Source organism: Cercospora beticola, chromosome 3 (assembly GCF_033473495.1).
Source record: "Cercospora beticola chromosome 3, complete sequence".
NCBI classification, from domain to species: domain Eukaryota; kingdom Fungi; phylum Ascomycota; class Dothideomycetes; order Mycosphaerellales; family Mycosphaerellaceae; genus Cercospora; species Cercospora beticola.
In genome coordinates this window covers 3,732,041-3,758,832 of record NC_088937.1, presented here as the reverse complement: position 1 = coordinate 3,758,832, position 26,792 = coordinate 3,732,041, and the positions used below count along the sequence as shown (strand labels likewise).

At 53.0% G+C, this 26,792-nt stretch overlaps 9 protein-coding genes across 9 annotated transcripts; 2 read left to right on the top strand and 7 right to left on the bottom strand.

The window, feature by feature from the left end:
- Positions 1 to 282: 282 nt before the first annotated feature.
- Positions 283 to 1,290, bottom strand: RHO25_005474 (uncharacterized protein; the record flags this gene model as incomplete). The annotated part of the gene is made up of 1 exon (XM_023596379.1): positions 283 to 1,290. The coding sequence occupies one exon, from the start codon at positions 1,288 to 1,290 to the stop codon at positions 283 to 285; it is 1,008 nt and encodes a 335-aa protein (XP_023456861.1).
- A 402-nt stretch (positions 1,291 to 1,692) lies between these two features.
- RHO25_005473 (uncharacterized protein) lies at positions 1,693 to 3,318 on the bottom strand (the record flags this gene model as incomplete). The annotated part of the gene is made up of 2 exons (XM_023596378.1): positions 1,693 to 2,167; positions 2,333 to 3,318. The coding sequence occupies 2 exons, from the start codon at positions 3,316 to 3,318 to the stop codon at positions 1,693 to 1,695; spliced, it is 1,461 nt and encodes a 486-aa protein (XP_023456862.1).
- A 2,789-nt stretch (positions 3,319 to 6,107) lies between these two features.
- On the top strand, positions 6,108 to 8,005 carry RHO25_005472 (uncharacterized protein; the record flags this gene model as incomplete). The annotated part of the gene is made up of 2 exons (XM_023596376.2): positions 6,108 to 6,530; positions 6,581 to 8,005. 2 exons carry the CDS (start codon positions 6,108 to 6,110, stop codon positions 8,003 to 8,005), a joined length of 1,848 nt encoding a protein of 615 aa, XP_023456864.1.
- Positions 8,006 to 8,887: 882 nt separating this feature from the next.
- Positions 8,888 to 10,338, bottom strand: RHO25_005471 (uncharacterized protein; the record flags this gene model as incomplete). The annotated part of the gene is made up of 4 exons (XM_023596375.1): positions 8,888 to 9,229; positions 9,285 to 9,543; positions 9,598 to 9,966; positions 10,091 to 10,338. 4 exons carry the CDS (start codon positions 10,336 to 10,338, stop codon positions 8,888 to 8,890), a joined length of 1,218 nt encoding a protein of 405 aa, XP_023456865.1.
- A 270-nt stretch (positions 10,339 to 10,608) lies between these two features.
- Positions 10,609 to 11,710, bottom strand: RHO25_005470 (uncharacterized protein; the record flags this gene model as incomplete). Its single annotated transcript, XM_023596374.1, has 3 exons — positions 10,609 to 10,675; positions 10,726 to 11,371; positions 11,422 to 11,710. The coding sequence occupies 3 exons, from the start codon at positions 11,708 to 11,710 to the stop codon at positions 10,609 to 10,611; spliced, it is 1,002 nt and encodes a 333-aa protein (XP_023456866.1).
- A 5,981-nt stretch (positions 11,711 to 17,691) lies between these two features.
- Positions 17,692 to 18,177, bottom strand: RHO25_005469 (uncharacterized protein; the record flags this gene model as incomplete). The annotated part of the gene is made up of 1 exon (XM_065602646.1): positions 17,692 to 18,177. One exon carries the CDS (start codon positions 18,175 to 18,177, stop codon positions 17,692 to 17,694), a length of 486 nt encoding a protein of 161 aa, XP_065458718.1.
- Positions 18,178 to 18,878: 701 nt separating this feature from the next.
- On the bottom strand, positions 18,879 to 19,452 carry RHO25_005468 (uncharacterized protein; the record flags this gene model as incomplete). The annotated part of the gene is made up of 2 exons (XM_023596372.1): positions 18,879 to 19,381; positions 19,437 to 19,452. The coding sequence occupies 2 exons, from the start codon at positions 19,450 to 19,452 to the stop codon at positions 18,879 to 18,881; spliced, it is 519 nt and encodes a 172-aa protein (XP_023457682.1).
- A 1,403-nt stretch (positions 19,453 to 20,855) lies between these two features.
- RHO25_005467 (uncharacterized protein) lies at positions 20,856 to 24,204 on the top strand (the record flags this gene model as incomplete). Its single annotated transcript, XM_023596371.1, has 2 exons — positions 20,856 to 21,450; positions 21,584 to 24,204. 2 exons carry the CDS (start codon positions 20,856 to 20,858, stop codon positions 24,202 to 24,204), a joined length of 3,216 nt encoding a protein of 1,071 aa, XP_023457677.1.
- A 1,182-nt stretch (positions 24,205 to 25,386) lies between these two features.
- On the bottom strand, positions 25,387 to 25,641 carry RHO25_005466 (uncharacterized protein; the record flags this gene model as incomplete). Its single annotated transcript, XM_023596370.1, has 1 exon — positions 25,387 to 25,641. One exon carries the CDS (start codon positions 25,639 to 25,641, stop codon positions 25,387 to 25,389), a length of 255 nt encoding a protein of 84 aa, XP_023457676.1.
- Positions 25,642 to 26,792: the final 1,151 nt, after the last annotated feature.

Here is a 26,792-nt window from a genome sequence, read left to right as displayed (position 1 = left end):
GTTGGGGGCAAAGAATGTCTTTGGTGATAAGTCGCCAAACGACACTGATAGGAATTGTCACTCCGCCAAGACAAAGCCACTGATCCATCATGCACCGACCTTGCACTTGCAACGATTGGAAGTTGCAATTCAACCTCGCCATATGCCAACATGTTGGGTAATAGGTTCAGTCGTTATCAAACCGACCGCATCTCTGCTCTTTGAACAAAGGGAACTAGCAAGTGCTTCGCACCATCGCTGTGAGTAATCGCTTAGATAGTGCCGTCTCTTGACACCTCACATTTATATCTGAGTACCAAGCAACGACATCCCTGGCGTTCTCCGCGTAATCGCAGCATCCAAGCCCTTCATCAGCACGTAGAGTGTGTGTAGCCGTGGTATAGGAACGCCCAGACGATTCGCAATGCGCACTGGATTCTCCAGTATTACCTGATACTCTGTAGGTCTGGCGCGCAAGATATCCGTGAGCATGCTAGGTTCTGTACCTTCTGTCCCCATCCGATCCGTGGTGAGCTTAATATGTTCATCGGCTAGAGTTCTATTGACGGCGGAGTACCCGAGTGCGTTCGCTACTGCAATAATTTCATTCTGAACCTCTCGGAAAAGATGTACAGCTTCCTCGCCCAGCCCGAAGAATGCCGTGTTGCGACACAGCGTGAGTGCGGCGATGGGATTGTAGGTGGCATTCATCAACAATTTGGTCCATCTTCGCTCCTGGATGTCATGGTACAATGTTGCATTTCCTCCCCCCAGTTTCCAGGTGGATGTCCAAAGTTCTGCGGACTGCCTGGCCACAGCACTCGCGGTGTACGCTTCACTGGGAAATGTCCCGATCTCGAGATGTTCGAACCACACTCCAACGACGTGTCCTGGTCGAACTTGCTCGGCGGGCATGAGGACGCTACACGATAATAGCGTGTTGTTGGGGAAGGCCTTGGCATGCTCGGCTTCGATGCCGATACCGTTTTGCGCGAGCACAATGGTCGTCTTGCTCTCGGTCACGATGGGAGCGATCGCCGCCGGAACTCCAGTCCCTGGCAGTGCCTTCACTGTCACTAGCACGAAATCGAATTCGCCTGACTGTACTGCCTCCTTTGGGGTTCGCACGACGCGTGGATGGCAAGCCAGCCCCTTCCCCCAGAGCTCCGCGTCGATGGTGATGCCACCAGCCTTAATCTCATCATGATTCGACCGACAGATCACGGTAACGTTGCATCCTGCTTGGGTGAGGACGTACGCGCAACAACATCCGATCGCTCCTGTTCCGTAGATGGCCACATTATGAGACATGTTTTCCGATCCGCAAGCGACAGCGAGTCCGAGGAGTGTGTGTGGTAGTTCGGAAGGCTGAGCATTTGACGCGGCTTGCCAGTAGTGGGATGCCTTGATTCGTGGGGAAAAGGCAGCTTGTAGGGCCTATGTGAGAGATAACCCAAGCGAGTCAGTGCTGGCACGCAATGCAGTGTAGAATTAGAACAACATGCGTAAAGACGTACCCAGTGTGCACACTTGATCACAGGCGCAGCGCCTGGTGTGCGCCCAAGGCTATGACTGACTGCACATAGCGCAGACAGATCCGTGACCTCGGCAGAGAACCCCGCAATGATTGGGATCACCTTCGTACGTACCTTCTCATTCTGCTCCCCTCACATGATTGCCATTTGTCGACAATTCGTGTATGCTCTCTTGAACTCAGATTGTAGGAAGTTCCCAGGTAGGGTCAAATATCGTAGCATTGAAGCCAATATCGCTGTTCGTATCGAACCACAGATCAGTCTCCACACCACGCATCGACGCGCTGCTGTTACTGTAGGTCGTTGAGGCAGCATGCGATCGTATGCTTCCCAACCTCTCCTGGCCGTCTCTCCACGCTCTCGCCTTCTGCGGCTGGACTATTGACAGACTCCGCGGCACACCATTGTACATGGGTATGTCGCTTGACAGCTCTGGATAGACAGAGAAAAAATCGGAATCCAACGTCCATCGTTTGATGTCGCCAACAGATTTGTCGAAGAACGGTGAGATTTTGTACGCATCCCCGAGCGTCAAGTAGCAGTCCCGTTGCGAGTATGGCCATAAAAATCGCAATTGGCGGGCGAAGGTCTCCCAATAGGAATTGGAGCAATACCGATGCTGATGGATCACGAATCGCTCACGCACGCCAGGCCTGTACCACAGTCATTGCCACGGCCTCAAAGCATCATCTATACCCGTGGAGGACTTACTAAACAATGAAATCAATCGCATTGGCATGTGGAAGATCTTGCGAGGGTCTGATGCATTGTGGTCAGCGGGATGTCCGTATTGCAGACTCGAGAGATGCAGAACAAACCTTGGAAAATACCAGGAGGGCAGACTTGCGTTCCTACCTGGCCGTGATTCGCAGAGGAAGACAAGGCGGTGGTACACGATTCGAAGGCATGCGATTCGTTCCACGGGGCCACTGTCGCGCGCAAATATGGCCTCGTCCATCCCACGTAAGATCTGCCACAGCAGTGTAAGTTCGGTCAAACCCCAAAACTTCTCCGCCGCGTGCCAGCCTTCCAGCACAGCACGCACTGGGATGTCATCGTCGATGGCCTCGGCGAGGAGTCCCTTGTGCAACTCGACTTGTGTGCTTTTCGCCAGGCTCTCTTTCACTCTACGCCAGCGATTCTCCGGTGCACGATCGGGCAGATCCTGTGCCGGCTCACAATGACAGGTGGCAATCGAGGCTTCCGTCTGCATCGAAGACTCATGTGTCGCCAGCGTCCCGGCATCCGTCGGCTCATGTGCAGTGTCGCCTTGTGCAGCGATGAGGCATGAGTCTCTTGGTCCATCAATCGAGGTCAGCTCGGCCAGCGGGTCCAGGGCGGGTATGTCTAGCAGTGTGCTGCCATTGTGCTCGGGAGTCGGCTGTGAAGCATGGCAGCTGTCGTGGATCCCAATGCAGTGCTCGGCACGTTGGTCGCATGGGCTCGGCGGGCGTAGGGATACTGACGCACCAACCGGGGTGGGTGATGGAAGCAAGTCTTCGAGAATGTGGCACTGCGCGCCCGAAACGGCGGGAGTGGTCTGCGAAGCGAGGTGCGAGGCCACGAATTTGGCGATGTGCTGCAGCGCCGTTGCATACTGATCGCGCTGCTCCTTCACCATTGCCACCTCGCGGAGGAGCACAGCATTGCTTCCGTCGGTGTCGCTCTGCACAATATCCTGCACCAGAGACTCCAGCGAGGCGACGCGCGCTTTGGTCCTCTCCCGCGCGAGACGCTGCGCACGACGATCGCGTGCTCTCTTGCGTTGAAGCTTCGTCTCCGCCGCGACCTCGTCGGAAGGCATACTGGACAGGTTGCGTCGGTGACGGTGACGAGGTCGACGAGAGGATGGCGACGGCGATGGGAATAACTGTGGTTGCGCCCCGCAGTTCGTGAACTTACTGTAGACTAGCGGAATGGCGATCGTGTGGGGAATCCACGTCCCTGCATATAGTGTTCTTGCGCCTTGGAGGATGGGATGGCTGGTAGCCTGCTTCTCGCGCAGTTATTGGGGCCTAGACCTCAGGAACGAATGAAATATCTTTGGAGCAGGGAATCAATTCTTATCCTCAATAAGTTCCGTACTACCATGCGCTGCGACAGGAGACAACCATTTCTCTCATATGCACCGCGCACGATTTTCATGTCCTAGAGCTTGATGCCTGTAGTGCGAGCCTTCAGCGGTGAGGAGTCGACGGACGCTTTTAGCTGCCGAGTTGCTGACTGTCGGGGCTGTGTCTGTTGCGGTAGGACGGGTTTCCCGCTTGGTCAGGGAGCGACTACCTTGCAGACGTCACCGTATTCCCATACTTGTGCGATGAAGAGTCGAGGTCTCTTTCACGTGTTACTTATGGCAACATCGTACCCAGCATGTGATGGCGGAGTCGTTCTCGTACTGCGAGCGGATCAGCTATGTATCGAAAGCATCCCACACACTGTAACTTACACATCCACCATCCTTGCATTCCAGACCGCCCTGACAGGCGTTGTCTTCTTGGCAAATTCTTTTATTCCTACAGTCCTTTGGGAGGAATTAGTCGATGGCTTGTTGCGGGCAGAAAGTGTAGAGAAGGTGAATTGCGTACAATGGCTGCGTTCCATGGATAATTAGAAGGATTCTCCAAGCGACAGGTTTGTACGTGTCCGCAATTCTCTTGTGCCTGCGCAAGCGCCCACACGAGAGGAAGGAGGAGCAAATAATGCATTTCTTCGAGCACTGTGTGCAGCGCCTTACTCTGGTTGATCACGATTGGAGAATTTCTTCGTCACTGGCCAGCTGGTGGATAGTGAGAGAGCAGTGCTAGGTGAGGAACGAGGGACAGATCTACATGTCCTGCACCTGCTCCCGATTTCATAGCGTTGCGTCTGTGGACTAGCAGAGAGTCCACGACGTGAGGCCTCGAGACTTCTTTTCCATTTATTGCTGCATCCGCCATTTAGCCAAGAATCCTGATGCAGTTTAAGACACATGGTCGGCGGCATGAAGGAGCTAAGGCACTGCGTGAAAGAGCCCATAGGCGGGCAGAATTGCGGCTGATATCGGCCATGGCGGCTGCACCCGTAGAATTGAGCACCGTCGTGTTTCGTAGAGATGGCTTCCAATGGCGACTCCGGGCCAGACTGTCCTCTTCAGACGCGGCGATGTCCAGGACGATTTCCAGCCGGCATCTGACCCTTGACGACATGAGCGACGGTAGCCATCTTCGGCACACGTTGTCTTTTGAACCATTTGTAGCTCTTTCACAAGAGTGCATTTCCATGGCGACGAGGAACCAGACTGCGGTGAAGCTTGTCGTGCCATATACAGTAGCGTCGATCCTGCAGGCAATGGCGCTGGCCGGCGCTGTGCACCATTTCTGCTATCGGCAAAGGCGAAGGCGACGAGCTCTGGACGATAGATGGACCCTTCAGTCGGGCTATGCCAGATCGCGGCGTCGACCCGTTTGGACGGGATTGTAGGGTCGGATATCGCAGAGCCGTAATCTGATGTGCACAAAAGTGCACACAAAGTGCGGTCTCAGTCGAGCGACCATCAAATTCCCGCCCACAAATTGATGGACAGCTGGGCAGTCCGACTGAGGCTGCTGCCTAGCCGCACCGGGCCGCTGCCGCGGGCGCTAGCGCAGTTCCTCAGCATAAGAACCTTCCTCTCCTTCGAAACCTCTTTCTTCCGCATACTTGTGAGTTCTACCCTATTTGCACCCTGCACTTTGAACGAATGCTAACATGTGGCAGACCTTGTTGGGGCATCTGGTGCACACGAATACCAGAGCCATTCAGAAGGTCCTGCATTGCACAGCGCGGCGACTGACTGGATCTGATCTCCTTCGGGGGCTCAGCTGGCGCAATTTTTGATGGCCACCCTCGTCGCTGCGACGAGTTCATTTTTCATCAGTTCACTGGCATTGCGCCGGTGATTGGAGAAGGATGTTGCGACACTCAACAGCACTCACTGTTAACGACACGAAATACCGCACGGCGTACAAGCTCGACATGGTGAGGTGGTGTTGTCGCGGCTGCTGTCAACATGAGCACTGGCGCGCCAGCGGATGTGCGACGCGTCCATCGCCTGCGGTTTGACATACATCATCATCTCGCCTCCCTCAAACTCAACCTCTTCCCACCTCATCGTCGCCATCGCCGCCATCGCCACCGCCGTCCACGGCATGTTCCACCTTCGCCGCCCTTCTCGAACGACGCGTTCGCATCTCGCCTCTCTGACCAAGCTTTTGCACCTGCGTCCGAGGCCATCGTCAGCCGCGCTCCCATGTCCGCCAACCAGTCACATGGCTCTTATCAGACACGAGGCCGCAAGAAGCAGGCCAAGACATGCACACAATCTGTAATAAGCTGATAGCCGGTGCAAGGCACACCACCACGGCCAAGATGAGATCGTCGCGCCCCTTCGCACACTGCAGCCAGTGGGAGCGCGCCATGGGCGAGTAGCTCAGCGAAATGCCTTGGCTCGTCTGCCGTGGCTCAATGCTCGAATAGGCAGGACGACCGGACATGTGAGTATATATCGAGAAGGCCTGGGGGACCACAAAAGGTGGGCGTGAAGAGCGTGTACACACTTCCATACTGTCCTTCGACATGTTTTCCTTCAGCACGCTCAGTGCCGTGGCGGCGCTGTGTGCGACTGCCGTCAGCCAGCAGGTAAACCCCACAATCGCCCAGATCAATGGCAACAGATACATCTCGCCATTCAGTGGCCAGAATGTGACTGGAGTGCGTGGACTGGTCACTGCCAAGGGACCTGATGGCTTCTGGATGCGCTCCACCACGCCGGATAGAGACGACAGGACTTCCGAGTCCATCTACGTCTTCGGACGTGCAGTCCTCGGCAATGTCACTGTCGGCAACATTGTCACTCTCGATGGACGAGTCACAGAGTTCCGCACGAGCCCAGCATTCATTCCATTGACAGAGATTGACCGTCCACGCAATATCGTCACAGTCTCGACTGGGAACGCCGTGGTTCCGCTGGTCATTGGGCAGCGAGGACTCAATCCTCCTGTAAGTTCTCTCTGGTCATGAAGCCATTGGCCTGACTAACACACTGTCAGACCGAGCAATACAGCTCTCTTGACAGAGGCGATGTATTTGGTGTGCCAAACAACCAGAGCTTGGTCTCAGTAGCGAATCCAGTCCTGGACGTCCGCAGATTTGGCCTCGACTTCTGGGAGAGCCTGAGTGGCGAGCTTGTCACAGTACGCAGGCCGCGTGCTGTGAACAGGCCTAACCGATTCGGCGACACCTGGGTTGTTGGTCAGTGGCGTACTACTGGTGACAACAATCGTGGTGGCCTCACCATCAGAGACCGTGACGCCAATCCGGAGGCAATTCTCATTGGCACTCCTCTCGATGGCAGTGCAAACCCGACCAACACGCTCTTGGGCGACTCACTTGAGGAGATCACTGGTGTCATCACCCAAGGCTTCGGATTCTACAGGATTCTCCCAACCACAAACATCAAAGTCGTCTCTTCCAGGACTCCAGCTCTGCCACCTCCAACCAGACTCGAGTCCAGCGGGTCCTGCAACGGCATCACTGTCGGTCAATATAATGTTGAGAACCTGCAGCCTGCTTCAGGCAACCTGCAGGATATCGCCTCCCACATTGTCAACTACATGAAGACTCCAGATATCATCTTCTTGCAAGAGATCCAGGACGACAACGGGCCCGTGAATGATGCCGTTGTCTCTGCTGATATCACACTTTCGACACTCAGAGATGCTGTCAACTCGCTGTCATCTGACACAAACTACAGCTTTGTTGACATCGACCCAGTTGACGATCAGGATGGCGGCCAGCCAGGTGGCAATATTCGCCCAGCATACTTCTACAAGGCGGACCGCGTCCGACTGGTGAACGGCACGGCGGGGACCAGCACTCAAGCCAACGAGGTCCTTCCAGGTCCTTCTCTGCGCTACAATCCAGGTCTTGTTGATCCGGCCAATGCGGCGTGGACAGCTTCACGCAAGCCAATTGCAGCGCAATGGGAGACAGTCCAAGGCTACGGCCGTGGAGGCACCTTCTTCACCTTCAACAACCACTGGACCTCCAAGGGCGGCAGCTCCTCCCTCCACGGCGATGCCCGCCCGCCAGTAAACAACGGCATTGACCAGCGTAATCAACAAGCCCAGGTCCTCGGCTCTTTCATCCGCCAAATCCTCAGACAGAATCGCAACGCCAACATCATGTCTGCAGGCGACTACAACGAGTTCCAGGTCGTCCAACCTCTCGGGACGTTCACCTCTGTCTCTGGGCTGGAGGATCTCGACGATGCCGTTGGGACGCGAGACGAGGAGAAGTATACCTATCTCTTCGACATGAACTCACAGGCGCTGGATCACATGTTCGTTTCTCCTCGTCTGGCGTCGCGAGCCAGAAGCCAGATTGAGCATATTCACGTTAACACTTGGACCACAGTAGACGCGCAGGCGAGTGATCATGATCCTACTGTTTCGAGGTTCAATGTTTGCTCGTAGAAGGAACGGAATGGGCATGTTATGATAAATGAACAAGGATGCAGATATCAAAAAGTTTGAAGCAACAGTTATTGACTGAACTGTAAAAAATACATTTGTACAGCCCTCCTTCCCACTGCTGCTTCACATCTCCGAGCATCGTGCCAGCGTCTACATTGTCCTTCGCGCCAAAACATTAAGCGCGAAGCGCGATACCTTCACGGCCCGCCTCATGCTCTTCAATCCTCCCGGCACCTTCGGCATGAGATCGTTGTTCAGCACACCGCTCCGAAAGACACGTACCTCTGATGAGATGCATTTACCCTTCGCAGACCTTCCATTCAACAATGCAATGCAGTCATCCCATCACATTTCACTTTTGACTTCCCGACATCGAAGCCACTATCACGATTCGACACGGCACGACACGACACGACACGACAACACGGCACGGCAAAGCGAACCCGACGTGTCGGTAAGCCGAGCGATCGATGCCGGCAGTTTTTGAGTTTCGGGACATGATTACGACTTTCTCGCGATGCGGGTGAGAAGTCTATAAGCGGGGAAGGGGAAAGCACACGGCACGGCATTGAGATGCATGGATGCCGTGTCGTGCGTTATTTCTGTTCTGGAAAGAATGTTGGGTACGACGGCGGAGAAGTTGGTGAAGAACCCTATATTATTAAAGGAAGACCCGTATCACCCGCGATGCTGTCAGTTCTGCCATGGCTGGAAAGTTGGTTCAATACTATGCATACAGTTCATTGAGTATCCGACAATGGCGTGTAGAATGGAGGACTCTATTCGAGCATGTTCGCCTTTCTTTCTTTGCATGCTGCTTCAGCTTTGCCAACCTCGTCTTACAGCTATGCTACAGCGTTAGTCATTCGAGACAAAGCCTCGTCACGAATTTAACCAGGAATCATCAAGAAGCTGCTTAGCAGTATATCTTCTCTCCGGACACCACTGCAACATTTTACGCACAAAAGCCAGGAAAGCCGTCTTATTCTCACCACTTAAACGTGTCTCCAACGTTTCCAACGAGTAGTTTTCCGGAATAGCAGTCGCAGCCTTCCAATTTCCATCATCATCAAAGTATTTCCATGATGTTGGGGTGCGTTGCAAGTACTCTACAGGTGGCAGACCAAGAATCGCCACCATTTCCGCGAGGTGGTACCTGCTCAATCGATCGCCGTTTGGGCCGCGAACGCTGAAGAGATGACGGCCTTCGAAGAGGTCCCAGATCTGGGATATGTTAACGACTAACCTCGATTGATAGTGGAGAAGTGCTATGCTATACCATCACTCCTACATTCCAGATATCGACCTCATACGACCATGGTATGTCGAGGATGACTTCGGGCGCTCTGTAGATATATGGCTGTATATCATCAGTGTAAGAGCTGCTCCCAAAGCGAGCTTCGCCAAAATCGCAGAGGATTGGAGGGCCGGTCGTTTTGGGCATTCGAAGGCCTCTTGATTCGTATACGATTCGATCTCCGTCGACCTTGCGAGGGATTGGATTTTTAACCTCTGCCTTTGCGAAGTCGTCAAAGATGCTGTTATCGTCGACGCGAAAATGAATGTTCGATGCTTGTAAATCTATTCGTCACCCGTTAGTATTACTCAACTCGTGAATGGGAGGATTCATGTTGCCTGTATGGATCATTTTGGCTTCAGTGTGCAAGCAATCAAGTGCCAACAGCAGGTACTTGAGCACAGCCTTCAGAGCATCCTCGGACAGCAGTTGATCCGGCATCAATTGCTGCAGTGTTTTGACACTCATTCCTAGTGGCTCGTGGATCATACATCGGTACTCAGTACCATTTGCTTTGATTGTGAAGCTGTCAAGTAGCTGCCGAATAACCAATGCGCCCACATGTTCCGTAGTGAGAGATTCCAGATACTGATATGCAGCAAGCTCACGTTCGGCAGACTGGCTTCCTCGCTCGCAGGCTTTGAGAGCAACGTATTGGTGTGCACTACAACTTCTAGTCAGCGGTGGTCCATTTGACTAAGATCGAGATGAATAATTCCTACTGGAGATCTCAACTGAGCCATACTGTAGAGTGAGCTCCATATCCCAGTTTTCCAACAATCTGATACCGTGACTTGAAAATCTCGCCTATACGGACTGGGTAATAAGCCTCTGCGCTGTACCAATCCCAATTCTCCTCTTCCACTTTCTCGTCGCCAGCTAGCAGCTTGAAGCCATTGGAGGGAAAAGCTCTAGAAGGTGGTGAGCTGGATCGTCCAAAAAAGTCACCGATCCAGCGAGTTGGGGAAAGCGTCACTGAGCGATGAGCACGGTTGAGATGTTGGGCGAGGGAGCGGCCAAACACTCTCGGAGGCATTCCTTGGCGCGACGTGATGGACTTATTAGTTCCGACGATGAAGTGACCTGGCCTGCAATGCAGATGCGAAGGTAGAATGTTCTGAGCGGCGCGAACGATCCCTCACTGATTGGTCGGGTCTTCGCGCCGGGGTCACGTGTCTAGTGAGCAGTATTTGGTGGAGTGCAGGTATTGGGCAGTGGTGAGGACTGTGGGACTTGGTACGATAAAGGCGAGTGAGAACAGACTGAAAACGCGTTGTCTTTCGCAACACTCTGTGGAGTTTGTCGCCTATGACAATGCGGCTTGCGCGTATGGAAGTAATGCTGGCTCGGCTCTGAGCTGAGGTGTGGCAAGTCTGCTCTCGGAGTCAGTAACTAAATGTGATGCTCAAGATGCACAACTTACAAAAGTCCATCAATCAAGCTGTTAGTATAATCCTGTAGCGTGCTCCCAATATTATCATTCATGCCCTTAGCAGTCGTTTGAAAACATGTCGTCCAGCTCGCTCTCGACACCTTGACATTGCCGCCATTGTTAAGCGCGTCCAACGCCAGCGCGAAAGCTGCTGCATCGATTGTCATCGTGAAGTGCAGGACAGGCCTCAGTGGGCAGCGGTCTTGGACTGATACCACAGTAGCGCCTGGAAGTTGAGCATTCTTCTTAAAAGGCGCCACAACGGAATCAAATTGCGACCAGATTGTTGAAGTTGGAACCAGAGCTCGGAAGTCCTTTGCATGAAGGGCTTTGTAGTAGTTGCTGCCTTCGCCTTGTTGCCAGAGAGAGGCTTGACATAGTCCGCTTTCGCAGATGTGGTCGAAGAGTGAGTCGTTGTTGAGAAGCTCGATTCCAGAAAAGTCGGGAGAAAGTGCAATGAGAGCTCGGGCGATGTTTCGTGTACTAGGCCAGTATGCCAGTGCCCATTGTGTGTTTGGACTGCCTTGGCTGTGAGCAATCACAGCTGGCTTCAGTCCTCCGGACAGAGATGATAGATAGTGTAAATTGTATGCCACGTATTCAGCGCTGATCTGCATGTCGCCCATGCTTCGGTTTGCTGAGGTACGTTAGTTCCTGTCTCCAACAGAATTTCATCCTGATGCTCACGCAGTGTGACATAGCACGCCGTATATTTCTTGGCTTTCAGAGCTGGAACATATCCTCTGCCCCAAGTCTCTTCTCCCGTACTCGCTGTGCCGTGTACGAGCAGCACAGGCGGCGAGTCTTTCGTCGGATTGCCATTCGGACAAGTCAACGCGTTCGCAAGAGTCTGAACCGGTACTGAGAAAGGCGCATCGCCAGGAAAAACGAAACTCGGAGCTGCGCGCTTGGCGACTGGAGAAGCGAAGGTGACTGCGGAGAAGAGAAGAACGAAGAAACTGCTGCGCAGCAACATCTTCAACAAGTGTTGATAACACAAAACGTGTTGTCTGCCGTCGAGCGCGATGGAATGCAAAGCCCAAAGCGGGCAGAGACTCTACACTTCATAGCCTCGGAAGAGAGGGGACAGCAAGCACTTGATATTCTGAAGCAGAACCCCATACCTACTCATGTGCCCGACTTCCCCGTCAAGTCACCTTCCAAATAAGTCCAGTCTCACTTACCTCGCAGTCGCCACGCAAGTGTGACCCGCACTCTTGCAGCACGAAGCGAGCCATTGCCGCAAACGCTTTCCCTCGTTTCGCGCGCGTGCCTTTCCGTGATGAACGCTTTGAGCACCGGATCAGGAAGGCAAGCATAGAAGTGAAGTTGCACCGCGGATCAAATGACTTCGTTTAGGGAGTGGTCACGCGTTTGCTTGAGCAGATGACTGGTTGGCAGTGATTCGAGTCTCATCTTAGTAGCATTTTGGCTGGCGCTGGGGGCTTGGGGAGTGCGGTTGGATGGGATGTTGAAGGAGCGAATGAGGTTGGAGAAGTCGCGATTTGTGAGAAAGGCTTGGCGGGAACGGACGCCGTGGTTTCCGTGTTCGGAGTCGTGGGCGAAGACTTGGCAGTATGGCATTTTTGAGGGGTCATTTCTGGTTTGTGGTATTCATTCTGGGGATCCGGAGTGGAAGCCGTCAGTGGATTCGTAGTTGATGCTTTGTCAGTCTGGCTGCGTGAAAGTGAAGGGACATTGATGAGAGAAAGAACGACCTCATCCCACCCTCGCCTTCACCCCACGCTAGCCTTTGGGCCTGGCCAGGCCAGCTGACACCCCGCACATGCTCACGACCTCCCTTCTCGCTGACCGACGAATACTCTTCTTGCAACTTCAGCTTACCACAATCTCAACAACATCAGAAGCAGAATATCCATCACAGTCCGCCAAGACTCCACATTTGACCAGAGACTCCACAATGCATCCAACTTGTAAGACATACCCATCTTCCAGCTCACAATAGCTCAAAGCTGATTTCTGTGCAGGCCCAAAGTGCAGCGCTGCCGTGACTGGCGGTAGCAAGTCTTGCTCTTCTTGTGGAGCGGTAGGTTTTCTCAGTCCAGCAGATTGGGATTGCGATTGCTCGTGTACTGATGATGTTGAGCAGAGCTGCCCACAGTAAGGTCACGATGTGACTTCACACATGAGCATGGTAATGATGAAGTGAATGACGAGGACACGAAGGAGATGAAGTGATGAAGAGACGACACGAGCAGTCCTTTCCTTTGTCAGAAGTGCGGGTGATTCCATGTAGCTGAATCCAGCTCAATTGAGATTTTCTGCTGCTTCAACTACTCTCCTGAGAGTCCTGCTTCCATTCTAGTGATGTTGTGTTTGATCCTATGCTTTAGAACATCTGAGCTCTTGTCTCATTCGCCAACTTGTCGCCCAGCTGCCGGCTTACGTACCTTGACTTCCGGTGGTCGTATGTCTTGTTGGGAGGATGGCTTGTACGAATCGGATAGGCAGCCTATTCGGTGAACGTCAATTGATGCTGGAATGTGCTGACGACACGCACAGCCATCGCTAGCGCAGTCTTCCACTGTGTGATGAGTCAGCTTGATCCTGGTACCCAATAACATATCATTCGGGTTGTCGGCAGGGTATGGAGGTGCGTGCTGTGATCCTGTCTCCCTGTCGCAAGCACGCTGTCTTCTTCTCAGAAGTACGTATTTCGTGTTTGATATCGCTGTTCTGATGTGCTCTTCTAACACAAATAGGCATTGTGATACAGACAAATCATTAGATTACGACCTCTTTCACGAGATCCTCTGTTGTCGGTCCTCGCGGACATGTCATCTTCCGTTCTTGCTTTCCCTCGCTCGCGTTGCAAAAAAAAAAATCAACACTGTCCCGCCCTTTGCCAGTCCCATTCTGATTCTGTTACCTTTACGCCCAACCCTCAACCGACCTGACCTGACCTGACCTGACCTGACCCATGACTTCCATCCGAGACTCCACGCTAGGGTAACAACATAACGCTGCAACAATATCCTCGTAAAATGAAAGTCGAATATGACTGGTGTGATTGGTGTGATGTAGCTCTTTGGAAGAGTCAGCACTGGGCCCGAAGGCTCGGAAGTGATTCGCTCACCTGCTGATGCTGTTCAGACGCATCATGAAGCCTTTGTAGTGCAAGGCCGGCAAGTCTTCAGTTTGCACTTTGCACACTCGAAGATGAACCAGTGGGGGCCAGAGTGACACATGTTGCAGTTCCAGAGTATCAATGTGGTGTCTGACTTGATCATCTTGAATGTGTGTTCGCACTTTCCTGGCTTGGCCATCTGGAATCGGGTCAGTTGATGGCTCTCTTCGTCAGTGGGAAGCCAGCACTTACTTTTGAAGTTTGTGTGGAAGTCTTATAGAAAATGAATGCTGGCACACCGACTCCTGATGCTGAGATGAATTGACTTTGGTGAACCTGGTATCCGGTATGCTGAGTAGGCAGATCGATAGATGAGTCTCGTTGAGGTGGTCGTATGCAGGTAGCTTCGGCCAATGGCTAGTATGGTCAGAGTGGTGAGGCCTCCTGTTCCTGAGCTGACCCGGAGTGTTGGATAATGGAGAACTTGAAACGCAGAGGCGACCGCCGGGTCTATATAGCAGGTGTCGAGAAGGACCGATGCAACGACTTGACGAGGTTGCTTCTGATGTCTCTGCGCTAGATCGCTGGTCGTCCTTTATGCTACCCACTGGTCAAACCCCAGGCGAAGCCAGTGACAGCTCTGGCGCACACCAGCGATGTCGAATACAGACAGTGAGGGATGAATTGGTAAAGAGGCAAGATCTGGTGATACCATGGAGGGCTGCACTCGTGCGACGTGCTGGCCCTTATGCTGGCCCGCTGCAAGACCGTGGTCATTGCGTGCCAAAAGCAGCAAGCAGATCGAAAAAAGGTCAAAAGACTAAGTGCGGACGTGGCTCAATCCCTCCCCGTCGCCGCGGCTGTGGGTTGCAGTGCTTTTGTGCAAGATCCTGCCGGTAGGGCAGAGGGCCAGACTGCTTTGAGCGGTGGTGGGCGGGCGGGCGTGAAGTGCCAGAGCAGAGCTCTTCGAGAAGGGCGTAGTCAGCGTCGATCCAAGACTTTGCGAATCGGCTGGCGCTCCCAGCTCCCGGGCTCTGGAGTGCAACACGGCCATGATCAGAGTTAAGGTTTAGCTCCCAGATGAAGCGACTCATCAGCGGATCTCGGGAGCCTGCTCGACCACCAGAGCTGTGACGACTGACTCTGCTGCATCCACCGCCTGCCTGCTGCCCGCCCAACGCCGCGGACCAGGCGGCGGTGATGCCCTCGCGTCGACTTGTCCGCCGTCCTGCGCGCCCATCTCCACTGCGGTCCACGAGGCCAGCGCCGCGGCAGGATGTCGAAAGAAGAGGTTGAGCATGGGCGGGCTGCCGCAAGGAGCTCCTTGCAGGAGCCGTTGCAGGCGCCACCGACGCCGCCAAATAGGGCCTGTCGCTGCAGAGCCGACGCGCGCGCTGCTGCACAGGCAAGTTGAGTCGCCGGCGGGGAGTGTTTGCGCTGTGTGTGATGAAGAGACGTCGGCAGCACACGCCTGCGTCGTGCATCGCTCCCACGGACAAAGTGCCGACTGGCTCAGCGCAGCGCAAGTGCATGTCAGCTGTTGCGAAGCCAATGCGACCTCGCGGCTAATCGAAAGTCTGCTGGGCCTAGCGTGCGCTTAACCTCGCCGTGTCTCGACTTCGCTCCACCTCCACCATGTCGTGTCATCGCCTACGCATGCCGTCCGCGCCCACGATCTGATATCTGATCCATCACAATCCTCCTCACCACACCTCCACGCCAGTCATGGGCCAGCACTGTCTCCAGGAGCTGCCGACGCGCTAGGACACGCCGACCATCCACCATCTGGCGCGATGTGTGACGCACAGTTTCCTGCTGCTCGTGGCCAAGGAATGCGAGAGCCCCACCGTTCCCAGGCCGGCCTGCTTCACGCGTATGCAGTGCAGTCACTTCCACTGCGTGGGAACTACATACGCGCGCACGCTGCTTGACATGTTGCGATTGCCCGGTACCCGGCTGCGTTCCTGCTACCCGGTTCAAAACGGGCATCTCGAACTGCAGCCACACCTAGACTTTGCGTAATCTTCGCGAGCCACGCACTCAACCGCCGACCTGTCATACACAGGCGCCATGCAAAGCCTCGGGGTGCAAATTGGAGTTCGGCGTCCAAAACGCCCAGCTCCTGGATGGCGCATTGACAGACGCAGCTATCACCTGCAATCGTGGCGCAAAGAGGAAAGCCCATCTTTGCAGCATCCAAAGATTAGACAAGCGCCAGAGATCTTCCTGTTCGCGGGTATGGCGCTTTGCAGAAGTAACCCAAACAACGCTTATGCGCCCTATGCGCAGGCCCGATGTGGGTTGGCCGTGGAGATCCTCGGCGATGGCATCAGTTGCTGAAATTCTGTCCTGCCGTCATCTCCTCACGACTGACTGCTGGCTTGTCACATTTCTCAACCTGACTTCCTCATTTACAGGTCTCACTGACCGCTACAAGCATTGACATATATTGGCAGGTCGTAGATGTGCAAATGCAGACGCATCACCTGGATCGGGCCGTACACGACGCATACCTTGCTTCAAACATAGCCATCATTCTCCAATCGCCACATATCGCGGGAAACATGACATTGAAACAATTTTCAAAACGCAAGACAGCATACGCATGGCCAAGGCTACCCGTCACTTCCGCCTGGAGTAGGTGTAGTTGATCTACCTGCGAAGAGCCATCCACTTCGGTGACACCGAGACAAATCAACGGGTGTAACGTCTTACCAGCTCGGCGGGGCCACCAAGCACACTCACACACAAACCTGCCATGGCGGATGAGGCTGGCAAACGACGTCCCCACTGTGTCGCGCAGATCGTATTGCGCAACGAAGGACACTAATGCAGGTACGTTCTGTTCTACCCGGTCACCGGGTCATGTCGACTGCTCTTTCCAGATGAGTGCGACGTCGAAGATTGTCCATGGGAGAAATATTGCGAACGCTGACGTCTGGAAGGAATCTGCCGCGACCCTTGCCAGCAGCCATTCGATGATGCGCTTGTCCCGTCTTGTGCCTCGGCCTTCTTCAATGATGTCGCAAGGATGAACGTTCGGCGATCAGCATCCCTGTGACGATGAAGCAGATGCTTAACTTTCAGAAGTTACATATCTCCAGATTCGTCACTTGCTACCAGAAAAGAGAACTTTGATGCCCAATGACAGCGGCACATATTCGGTATGTTACAAGAGCTTTCATATTGATGAAGAGGAGATGCTACTTGCACCGCTTGCGGACATGAAAGCGAAGTGACAGGCATCATGAAGAACTGTAAGCTTGAGCTGTCAAACGCGACCCAGCGCAGATCGGATGCGATCGATGGGAGTCGTCACAGGAAACGTAGCACTGGGCACACGAGAGTCGTCGGTAATTCGAAGGCACGAGGGCATTGGAGAGGCGGTCTTTGCTCCGCGAAGACTTCAAATTGGGACTTGCGAAACGTCAGCGGACACTTCTCCGACTCTGTGTCGCGCATTTTTGCGCATGCAGGAAGCACCGAATGTGTTGGAACAAACAATGCAAGAGAACTCAGGAAGGCAATGATTTTGGTGAAGCGTAATGCGATGCATAGCTGACTACCTGCACCAGGCAGTCAATTTCCATCACTCGCACCCAATGTTTGATGTGCGACTTCTACCTCAAGTGCAGCCAGCAACAAAGCCTATGGCCGCTTCGTATCTCTCGCCCCACGATGCGCGTGCCCATTTGAACGCGAAAGCGCCTGTCGAGTATCCGAACGACCCCAGCTGCCTAAGCATGCTTCCCTCTGCGCGGTGTCTTCCTTTGCTGTGCTGACATCTCTAACGGCAGCAGCCTTAGCAGCGCATTCGTAAGAGAACCGACAGTGGTCGCGGATGGAGATCGATTTTCCTTCTTGGCTGCTCAATCCGACCAATCCTCGCCAGCACTTTCAGCAATCTTACCAGCCCTCTTTTCATGCTCAGCCCACCACTCGGCCCACTTCTGCTGCAGGCGTTCCCCAGCCGCAACGGCTCTTGCTGCGCGTGATGAGACCACTGCTATCTGTCGGATGATTGTTTCCAACCCCGCGGTCCGTAACAACCACCGAAGCGCACGTGGTTGATCTTGACATGCTTTCTCGGCCTCTTCCCACTCTGCATCGTCCGCGTCGAAACACTTGATGTTACAGATCAGCTGGTCGGATAGTTGTTTCTCCCAGAGTGCTTGGAAGCTCTCCTCTACTGCGATGTTTGGGATGGAGCTTTGCAGGAAGTTGTCGAGATTGGGGCTGCGACCGTAGGCTTCGCAGGTTTCGAGGCAGACCTCGCGAGTTGTCGCATTGGCTTGAATTGCAGCGAGGGTAGCGGCGAGGGCCATGAGGTAGGTCTTGGAGCTGAGGAAGCGCATGGCCGGTGATGAAGTGGCTGCTCGCTGCGAGTTTGTGATCAGTCGAGATCTTTTGAACGTCAGCTCTTTGACGCTTACAGCAGGTTTGAATGTTCTCGACTTGTCCCAATTCAGTGTGAAGAAAGCTTGTTGTTGGTGGTGTTGTTCGCGAGTTCGCTGAGGTTGTCGAAAGTTGGAAGAAATGGAACGCAAAGAGGCGGAGAGCTTTGAGCCGCGTCACAAAGTTAGCAGTTACTGTTGCTCTAGGCAGACGTGAGTAGAGTGAGTAGACTTATTGAGAGGCGGCTCAGACTGCATTGGAAGTGCAGATATGCGCTTCACTTCACTTCACTTCATTCGTTCCAGAAGTGGACGCCACATCTAAGAAACAGCATCAAGCTGGCTGCAATATCATAGTCTGCAGCCACAAGCTTTCCTGGAGCGAAAACATTACCTCGGAGGGTTCCCACGCTGTCTACAAAGACTTATTGCGTTGGATATGTCGTGGGCTGCAGAGACGTGGTGAGATCTGACGTGAAGGGGGCAACATTCATTTTGCATGTGCTCTCAGCAAACACACTCTTTCAAGGGCCGAGCGGCAAGCTAGGCAACACCATGTTCGATAGGCGGGTTTTACTCCAATCCAAGTGCGTGTGGGACGGGGAGGCAATATTTTGAAAATACGCGGTGGTCATTTGCTGCTTGCACTTGAGCTCAGATAGCTAATGCGTGTGAAGCAGCGTGCTCGCCGGTCTGTTGTGGAACCTAGCCCTCGACCCAGCTTGTTGCACCTGGCCATCTTCTTGATGCTTCCTCAACACGGTACTGTCTGATTTGGCCACTCCATGGCATCGGAGTGAATAGCACGACCCAATGAGTACTTCGAGAGACTGTTCTCCCTTGCCGCCCACTTCCCAGAACGGCTTCGTTCCCTGTGAAGGGTTCGTCGAATTGGAGCTTTGATTCTTGATGGGAGAAAGCTCTGGTATGGTGGCGTTGCAGAGGTAAAATTCCCCGCTGCAGAAACAGTCTTTGCCGCTGGCAAAGGCTTTGTCGTTGGTGAGGAGTTTGCCGCCGGTGGTGATGGAGAAGCTTGTCGAGTGAGAAGAGTTCGAGCCGGACATCATGAACACAACGAGGTAGGTGGCTGCGAGGATCACGAAGACAAACGGTTTGATGTCATCGTAAGAGAGCGATGTGCGTGGTCGAGTGGCCCGAGTGGATGCTGACCAGAGCGATGTTAGCCTTGAGTGAGTGCAGATCTCATTGATGATGCTTACGGATGCGTTCGGTCATCTTCGCGGTATTGCACACCAGAAGGGAAGATTTCGTGGTGTTGATGATGTATTTGGTTTGGGTGTATGTTGGTCGAGACTTCCGGAGTTGTAAGGATTAAAAGGCGGAAACGAAGTCTGAGTTGCGACAATGAGTGAGCAACCTGACTAGGCTGCCACCTTCAACAATACGCGGAAGTCCATTGTGGGGTTTGCTGTGGGTGAATGTCAAGTGAGGCATTGCATTCTGCTGCGCTTCACTTTGCTCGAATTGTGGCTGAAGAACTTCCAACAGCATGAGATACATTTGGGCGGGTGCGATCGAGATGAATATCTGCGCGTGCAGAAACATCTGAGGAGATTAGCGAGTCGTGCACGTTGTAGGTGTATACATGATGCTGGGGCTTTTCGAGACTTTGACATGGGCATTGCTGCTTTCTCGCGCCAGCGCAGGAACATATCTTTGCCGGCTTTACTCAAAGTAGTCCTAATCTCTGTCGTTGCCTTGGGTAAGTCAGAGACTTCTATGGCCTCGGAACAGGTATTTGTTGGACAAGGACTTTCAGCTACTTGGCCTGCCTTTCGACGTAGACTGCGGCGAGCAGCGTCTCGTGTGGCTGAATAGTGAACATGGTGAAACAGATCCTCATCAACGCGATGGGAAAAATTGACGACATCCAAGCCCGCCACCAAACTGGTGTATGTGTGTTGTACAGCATGAGAGGTTGCAACGAAGCTGCACCTTCGCCCTCACGAATCGCCAAAAAGCCGAGCACGCTGCAGCTGTCCCACCACTTTTGAACGGCACTCCACCCCCTCGTTTCAAGCGATACTCACGGTCTCTAACTCATCAACAACAGACATTTGGCAAAGACCATTCTACACTCCTTTGTATCAGCATTGAGCTCGAACTTCTGCAATCTCTGCAGGATGGAGAAGTACAAGATAGTGTACAGTCTATCGGGACCGGAAAGCCATGATCGAGGGCGGACCACACATTCTAGCACTGCATGAAGACGCGGGCGTGCGCGATTCCCATTTGAAAGTACTTCGAGTACACCCTGGTCTAATACATGGACGAGACATGGCACTTGTACGCTCTTCATATTGCGCTGTTTGCAAACGCTGCAGCTCTGTCTCTGGTAGACGGCGCAGTCGAAGGCATGCTTCTCACAGGCCTGGATACCGTGACTTTGGTCTACCGTGGATCCGGATTCGAGATCCATATGCATGTGTTCTTGTGTCGTCTCAGCCCCAACGCCATGCAGCTGCGGCATCACCGATTCGCTGCACCAGTCTCGGGCATGCTGCTGTGTTACGGGGCGAAGCTGTCCGCACAGCGAAGCGAGAAAGCAGATATGTGCACAGCTTCGCTCGGTTGCTGAATTGTCCCTTGCGTCTTAAATCTTGCACAAATTACTCAAGATGTCGGGCGTCGAAGTCATCACTACTGTTCAGCTTATCGATGCCTGCGTTGGCATTACAAGGACCATAATCGAGATAGGACAAGCCGCCCGGGACGCCAAAGGATTACCTGACAGGCTGAAAGAGCTTTTCGAGAGACTTCCAGCAATCGAGAGTCTTCTCAAACTGGCGCGCGAGAACCACGACAAGGTACCCAGCGGAGACAGAGAGAGTGTCGAGCCTACGTTACGGCAGTGCAAGACTTCCCTTGAGGAGTTGAAAGCGCTGTTTTGGAAGGCCTGCCCTGAAGACCGCGAACACTATAGCAAAAGAATTTGGCGAGGCACGAAGACCGTCTTTTCGGGCAGGGAGAGCCAACTCCTGCGGCTGCTCGACACAATCTTGGGAAATCTAAAACTACTCGAGCAGATGAAGGTCTACGAGATTGACGACCGGCTGGACTCACTATTGGAGACCGTTCAACTTTTGGCACAGGACGAAAGTCCCAGAGCGCACAACACCCACCATGGCTCGGGAAATCAAAACATCCACCAAGGGTCTGGGCACATGTACTTCCAGGGAGGCGGAGTTGGCGGTACTTTTCATCAACATTTCGGTCAGTCGTAGCGCTCGGCCCTTGTACACTGCGATCAATAGCAACATCAAGTCTGGGTGCACTAGCATCATGTCAACAATCTCAATTCGCATCAGCTCTCGCGATCTGTGGCACGTACTAACTGGTCTGTCAGCTGCGCCACTGACTAAAACGGAGGATCTGTGTCTCCAATCATTGGCCTTCCCGGACATGGAAACTCGAGGTGACATCGACCCGGCTGCTGATCAAACATGCGAATGGATATTACAGCACGCGAAGTACCTGGATTGGAACAGACAAGGAGGCCTTTTATGGATCAAGGGTAGGCCAGGCACTGGTAAATCTACGCTTATGGAGTACCTCCGAAAGACGGACCTCCAGAACTCTAACAACATCGGCGAAAGTGAAACCCTCGTCCTTTCATTCTTCTTTCACCGCCGAGGCCACGAGCTACAGAAGACTCCTCTTGGGCTTTTCCGTTCCCTGCTACATCAGATTCTCCGATGTGATCAGAAGATTATGTCTCTTTTTGTGAAAGACACCCGCTTCGAAGCGCGGTACCGGACTGAGGGTGAACCTGGCAAAAGCGACCAATGGGACTGGACGACACCAGACCTTCAATCACTCTTCTCCGACTGTGTTCTCCGCGTTACAAAAGCCAAACCCATTCGGCTGTACATCGATGCACTGGACGAGAGCGGCGAGAACGTGGCAATAGTGCTTATGGACTACCTCAAATCGCTCCAGACACGAGCCGAACACCGTCTGAAAATTTGTGTTTCTTGCCGGCCCTGGCCAGATGTCATCTATGGCTGGCAGTACTGCATTGACGTTGTCGAAGAAAATGCGCAAGACATAAAGCATCTGCTTCGTGCAAAGCTAAGGAACTGGTTGGTCGATGCTGTGGAGATCGAAAACGAAGTCGCTAGCAGATCTTCAGGCGTCTTCCAATGGACAGTTGTTGTTGTAGAACGAGTTCTATCGCTACGTAAAGCAGATACTGCGACTATACTACTCCATATCACAGAGGCGCCCGGGAATCTCGACGACATTTATCATGGGATGATCAGCAAGCTGGTGGAAGATGACAGAGAAGCCGCGTCACGATTGTTTCGATGGTTGAGCTTCGCAAAAAGGCCGCTTTCACTTACAGAGATTCGGCATGCAGTGGCTGTAGAAGCGAACACAGAAGTATGTCTTTTCAAGGACTACGCCTCCTCTTTGCACTGGTGCGATAGCGATGACAAGATGCGAGAAAGGCTGAGACGTCTGTCCTTTGGTCTAATCAAGATTCTTGAGACCCATGATGGTGAAACGACTGTCCAGTTTGACCACGAGTCCGTTCAGGATTATATGTTAAATCGTGGTGTCTCATTCCTCGAACACATAAGGTCCGTCGATTCAGCTGAGGAGTTGCGCGGAAGGTCTGAATTGATCTTGTCCCGTGTGTGCTTTCATTACTTGGCGCGGTTGGAGGCCTTGCAGGATGATCGTGTGATCCACGGGTATGCCACAGATTCTTACATCTCCAACAAGTATCCCTTCGCTCTATACGCAGTTACCTACTGCTGGATCCATGCATCGGACGCTGAAATTTCAGGCCACTCCGCCAAGTACATCCTCGAGCTCGCACAATGGCCCGACAACAAGATAGCTTACATGAGACGCATGCCAGTTCCGGACACGTACTCTGGTCGCCCTCTCACTGAGGGAGCGATTGCCGTGCAACACTATGCAGCCTGTCACGGAATTTCCAGTATTATCGAACACCTGACTAGCAAGTTGTCGAAACGTAAACGCTTCATGAGACTTTTACGAAAGCAAGCCGACAATATCGATGCAAAGGATCGAATAGGCCGCACCCCTCTCTGGTATGCTGCTTGCCAAGGCCACGTGTCCATCGTAGAGTCGTTACTAAACACGCGTCGAGTCGATGTCAATGCAAGAGATCGCGATGGAACGTCGCCTATATGCATTGCAGCAAGACAAGGCCGATACAATGTCGTGTCAATACTCTGTGGGAACACGAAAATCGAGGTCGACATCAAGAACGACGGTGGATTCACACCATTTGCCGCTGCCGCATCCCAGGGCCATGAGAACATAGTCAGGTTGCTTCTTCAAAACAAGGAGATTGATGTCGAGGCTAAGGACCGTATAGGATCGACCCCATTGGCGAATGCAGTACGTTGCGGCCACGAAGGTATAGTCCAGCTGCTTCTAAGGCACGAGGGTGTTGATCCTGAGTCTCGTGATATGTTCGACGAAACTCCCTTAAGCTTGGCAGCAAGCGGCAACCATGTGAGCGTGGTACAAATGCTTTTGAGGAATAAGAGGGTCAGTCCTCGGTCTGCAAATGCTTTACGCCAGACACCGCTCTTATGTGCAGCTTATTCTGGGAGTGTGGGAGTGGTGAGGCAGCTGTTGAAGCATGAGAAAGTGGACTTCAATGCTAGAGATATTTTCGACTTGACGCCACTGATGGTGGCAGCAGCTGAAGGCCACCTGGATGTGGTGGAGTTGCTACTAGAGAACGACCTTGTTGATGTCAATGCTACTCTGCCAGGATCGACTCGCAGCACAGGTCTTTGGCAAGCGGCGAGCAGAGGCCAAGACGAAATCGTCAAGGCCATCCTGCGCACGGGAAAGGCGGACACGAACGTGAAGGGTTTGATAGAGGGTGATCGAATCACAACCCCTCTAGAGATAGCAGAGGTCAAAGGGCATCAGCAGGTCGTGGACATTCTCCGTGAGTATGAGAAAGAGCAAGGCTGAAAGGAGAGCTGGAAGTAAGGAATGGTCCGGGACGGTTTGTCATTCAGACGCTTCAAGCGAGGCCGTCTTGCCTGAGCTCGGAAAATTGTTCACGACTACTGCCATCGAGATACCGACAGTGCCGCTTCTTAGTAGCCTCAGGACTTGGGTATCTTGCATGATTTCATGAGCCCGTGGTATATGCGAAGACTCAGGTAAGACATTGATTTGTCGTGTGCAAGTCTGCAAATTCATCGCCGGCCGACTTTCTCTTCTTCGAAGTCTTTGCATCCTCGGCCAATTTCCTCCTCTTTGCATCCTTTAACTACAACTGTGCATACTTTTCCACAACGAAAAGGGCTACCGTCACCATGTTCAAAACAGTGCTCGCCCTTGTCCTGACTCTCCTTCTCGCAGAGAATATCTACGCGCCAGGATACGGAGGGCCATACGCCGGTACAGAAGGGGTATGATACTCCTCAAGGAAGTTCCAATCCATTGCAACTCCCTGACTGATTGAGTATGCGCAGACATGCTCATTCGACCTACAAGGCTGTTCTGCAGCAGTCGACATAGGAGTTATAGGAAACGGATGTCCAGCGGTAAGTTCTCCAAGGGGATGATGTTTCGATGCAATTCTCTTGTCTTCGTCAAACTTGTGCTAATAGCTATTGGGCGGAGTAGAATGCCCCATGTAAAAGGAATGGTAACAAGTGTACGATTGATGGTCCATGCTCGTAAGTTCCATCGGAAGGGCAGCTGGTCAGTGGGTGAACACGGCTGGAGATAGCAGAGATCGAGGGGCATACTAGTGGCGCGAAGAGTCTGTGAGAGTACGAAAAAGGATGTGCTGCAAGAAGAGATTGAAAAGAAAAAAGTTGGGAAGCAAATTGAAGGTCAGAAATCTTCAAGACAGAATCGCTTCGTGTGAACTCAGACGTCGACTACAACCCAGCTTAGTGGCTAAGGAGTCTCTGAATTGCATCTGGAGCATGATGAGAATTGAACACTTTCCCCAAAGCCTTCTGTTGTCGCGGGTGGCTTTCCAAGCAGATCGCCGTGGTCGCAGACCACGCTACAGCCTGACTCCGAGCGACGCGCCACATCGCAACAGATTTGAGTTTACCGCGACCCGACGACAAGCTACGGAGCGGGGACGTCTCCTAAGCACCCTCGATGTAGTGTGGAATTTGTATGCTCATATCATGGAGTCGGAGCCATGAGCGCGGCCCAACAAGCGGCCTGGCAAGTACCAAAAGCGGAGTTGCAAGCCAGAACAGCGGGTACAGCGGCTGGAGGAGCAGCCACTCCGAAGACAGCGCCTGCAGCGGAGTAACAGGCTACGACGACCGCAGCGCAGCCAGCTTGGCAGATTCCATAGGCTGCTGGGCCGGCATGAGCTGTGGTGATGAGAAGAGTAGCAGCCTCAAGGCAGGTCTTGAGGTTGGAGATGCGCATGGTGGAAGTTGAGGGTTGCCGGTCGCTTGGCTGGTGAACAAACAGTTTCTGCGCCGTCAAAATCAGTCTCTGCTTCAGAAGGTTTCTCAGAAGCTGCGCGCTTACTTTTTCGTTGTCCCCGAATGGAGGTTCGCAGTGCTTGGTCTTGGGTGGATCGGGTTTGTCGCCAAAGATGTTGATGATTTGTTGGTGTTGTGAAGATAGCTGAAGAAGGATGTGAGGGGCTTTAATAGCCTGCTGCGGTCTGAAAGAGGCAATGACGGTGTGCAAACGGTCGCAAACGCTGCAAGACATGCATGAAAGCAAGTTCGAAACGCGAGTGAAGTGCTCGTCTCAAGGATCAAGACAGGTCTAGACGACAAAGTGACTGGCTACAAGCTTTCCGGGCTACCTGGATATGTATAGAATAAGAGGAAAGCAGAGATTCTTGAGACTGGTGCATTGTATTGGCGCCTGAGGCTTGATTTCTGGTTGTGGGCATGCATCGAAATTTCAGTCGTGCCTAGATCAAAGGTATTGAAGTCGTGTTCAGATCATCGCAAAGTGTTATGCTACCTTCAAATCTCTCATGCGCCATGGGCCACGGTGTCAACAGGTCGCAGTTGATCTTGCAGTTGTCTTGAATCGCTATGCAATTCTCGAGAGTCGTGAGTATCCTGTGAGGGGGAGGTATGATGATGGCATGAGCATAACAAGCGGCGGTTCGCCCATTGCAGTAAGTCCGACATACAACGTACGCGTTGGAAACAGTCTCGTTGAGGGCAAAGAAGCTGGCAACAGTCTGGAGGTAGGGCACGATCTTGAAGGGCCACATGGTATTGGAAGTCTTTAGCGTTCGAGGCAGAGTCGGTGGGGATGCTGCTCCTGGGTTCGATCGCACGCACAGCGCTTCTAGACAGTTCTGGACTGACTGTTTGAGAGAATCTTAGACGTTCGCGATCAGTGCTGAAGGTCCTGCCTTCGTGTCGTTCGAGATTTCTGAAAAGTTTGATAGAGGGTCCAGCCTCCTCGTCGAAGGTCTTGATCGTGCTCTGGATTCGGAATAATCTGGAAGGGCAATGCAAGAGATTTTATCACGTTGCGAGATACTCACAGCGTCAGTGACGCGCTGTGGAGCTCCGTGCATTTCCAAGACACGCAGGATGAGCCGG